The 2,563-nt window shown below is 31.3% G+C and overlaps 1 protein-coding gene across 1 annotated transcript; it reads left to right on the top strand.

Annotated features, from left to right (window-relative positions):
- The first annotated feature begins 636 nt into the window (after positions 1-636).
- Positions 637-1,437, top strand: LOC115978421 (snakin-2-like). The gene is made up of 3 exons (XM_031100436.1): positions 637-768; positions 905-950; positions 1,092-1,437. The coding sequence occupies exons 1-3, from the start codon at positions 691-693 to the stop codon at positions 1,271-1,273; spliced, it is 306 nt and encodes a 101-aa protein (XP_030956296.1). The 5' UTR covers positions 637-690; the 3' UTR covers positions 1,274-1,437.
- The last annotated feature ends 1,126 nt before the right edge of the window (positions 1,438-2,563 follow it).

Genomic DNA, 2,563 nt, shown 5'->3' with positions numbered 1-2,563 from the left:
ATTGAAAACACCAACCAGGAAGTAACACAAGAAGTGCCTACTCTAGATGATTCTAATTGCTCTTCGTTACCAGATAGTACTCAATATTCACTTTGCTTTTTAATTTCTCTTCCGCGGACAAACTACTTATATGTTATAATTAAGAATGTCCTGTCCTAGCTTGCATGCACCTGCATTTTTATTTAATTTTTGAATTTTAATTTCTGGGTTTGTGTATGTGTTCTTGCTCAAGAACACTTTAATCTTAATTAATGTGATTTTTTATTTTTATTTCTTTTTTTTATTTTTTTTATTTAGTTAAATTTAATAAATTATTTTTTAAAATTTAAATGCTGACTTGGCATTTTTTAATGACAAAATAAAATTTTTTATTATTATTTTAATAATTCTGTTTGCCACGAAGGTCAGTGTCCTAACGGCACTGACGGAAATGACTAAAATAGAAGGCGTTTTTCTAAACAGAGACTAAAAGCGGTAAAAATAAAATTTATGGACCAAAGTAGGAATCGTGCGAAAATGTGGGGACCAAAATGTGTTTTTCGCCTTTTTATTTATTAATTCTTGCTGTCTAGCTCACATACTCTTGCTATAAATAGGAGCATCCTTAGCTCACTTCTATGCACTAAATCTTCAGGTTTTCGACTTTCCAATTTAACGAAAGTAGCAAGCTCTAGCTTCAAGTCATCCGCCATGGCCATCTCAAAGGCTTTAATTGCTTCTATTCTCATTTCCATTCTCGTTTTCTATCTCGTTGAAGCTGATCAAATGGTAAATTTTTATCAATCATCTAAGACCTCATATAGTCTCTTTATTCCTCTAAAGTCCTATTGTTTTCTAAAATAAACGTGCATATGAAGCCTATCACTTAATTTCTAACACGATAATATATTGTTGAGTTATGCAGGTGAACACAGCAGATACAACAAAGGGTTCTCCGAGTAAAAAAATAGGTGAGTTTTATCTTCTTCCATTACTATTTATGTTACATATATGATACTGTTTGATTGAATAATCATAGTTGGCTAATTAAAGTTTTAAATTACATGTTTTTTTTTTAATGATTAATTGAATTATATGTTATACTTTCACAGATTGTGGAGCAGCATGTAGTGCAAGGTGTCAGTTATCGTCTAGGCCAAACCTGTGCAAGAGGGCTTGTGGGACTTGCTGTGCTCGCTGCAGCTGTGTTCCTCCAGGCACTTCTGGCAACCGTGATGTATGCCCCTGCTACGCCACCATGATCACCCGTGGTGGCCAACTCAAGTGCCCTTGAAAAATTATATATCACATCAGCCTTGCTAATTGGTTGTGTTGGTATTTGAAAATAAAGTTGTGTACAATTATAGATGCATATATCACTTTGTAAACAAGCTATTAAAAGAATGGTTGAATTTTTATTTTTATTTATTTATGAAAAAAGAATGGTTGTAACTTGTAATTGAGATGAGAATAACAATCATAGTTGTTATTATTTTATTATTAGAATGGGTGTTATTTTATTTTTACCTTTACGTTAAATGAATTATGATGTTACCTAGCAAAAAAAAAAATAAATAAATACTTAATGATGTTTGAACTTTGAACTTTGAACTCAAACGCACTCTTCTTTTTTGTTCTATGATATTTCCTTTTCAACCAGCACATAATATAAAATAAAATTTAAAATTTAAAAAAATTTAAAAATTTTAAAAAAAAAATTTTAAAAAAAAGCACACTCTCTCTCGCGGAAACTTTGGTTTTGGGGAAACAGTTCTAGAAGCCTGAATGAATGAATAAACAATTAGTCCATGATAAAAATAAAATCGATTCAAAATACTGGAAAGGCTAGAGCTGAGGCCGTGATATTGGTCAAGCTGTGAGCTATATAGCCAGGATATTAGATTTTAGACTATTCTTGCTTGAGAATGTAGAAAATACAGTTCAAAATAGAATTTTGTGTGCCTTATGGAAGAGAATTTCTTTTTTCTATTTTTGAGAGAGGTTAGTGGTGCTAGCTGTCTTGTTGCTGAACTTTGGTTGTTCTCTTTTTGTTAATTTGCAGCTCTGCTGCACTTTTTTTTTTTTTTTTTTTTTTGATGTTGTGTTTTCTCTAACTTAAAAAAAAGAAAAGAAAAAAAAAGGATATATATTTAAAAAAAATAATGAAAGGTCAAATGGGTCATCCAATTGTCCTAAGCTTGACACCAATAGATTTTTTAATACTAATTTTGCCGTGTTATTTGGTGGGTGATTAGATTTTTGTCTGTCAATAGAGTTGACCATGGGTCCACGGCCCTTTAAAGTAGTTAGAACTTAGGACTCAACTCCCCCTCATTGGGGAAAGGCATAGCAGATAAGGAAATTGTGGATAATTTTTGTTCATGCAAATGTAGTTAAAAATAGAGAGAAATCAATATAGAAAATTTTTACTTGATTTGACAACCCATCTACTTTTATGAGAACACAACATATTTATAATGCCACCTTTTTTTTTTTTTCTTTTCCTTTTTTTTATAAGAAACAAACACACAAGGGATAGGTTGTTGGGTTACACGTATGAGTGAAGTCCCACATTGAATAAATA

This window comes from Quercus lobata, chromosome 2, assembly GCF_001633185.2.
Source record: "Quercus lobata isolate SW786 chromosome 2, ValleyOak3.0 Primary Assembly, whole genome shotgun sequence".
Taxonomy (NCBI): Eukaryota; Viridiplantae; Streptophyta; class Magnoliopsida; order Fagales; family Fagaceae; genus Quercus; species Quercus lobata.
This window is presented reverse-complemented; position numbering and strand designations above follow the sequence as displayed.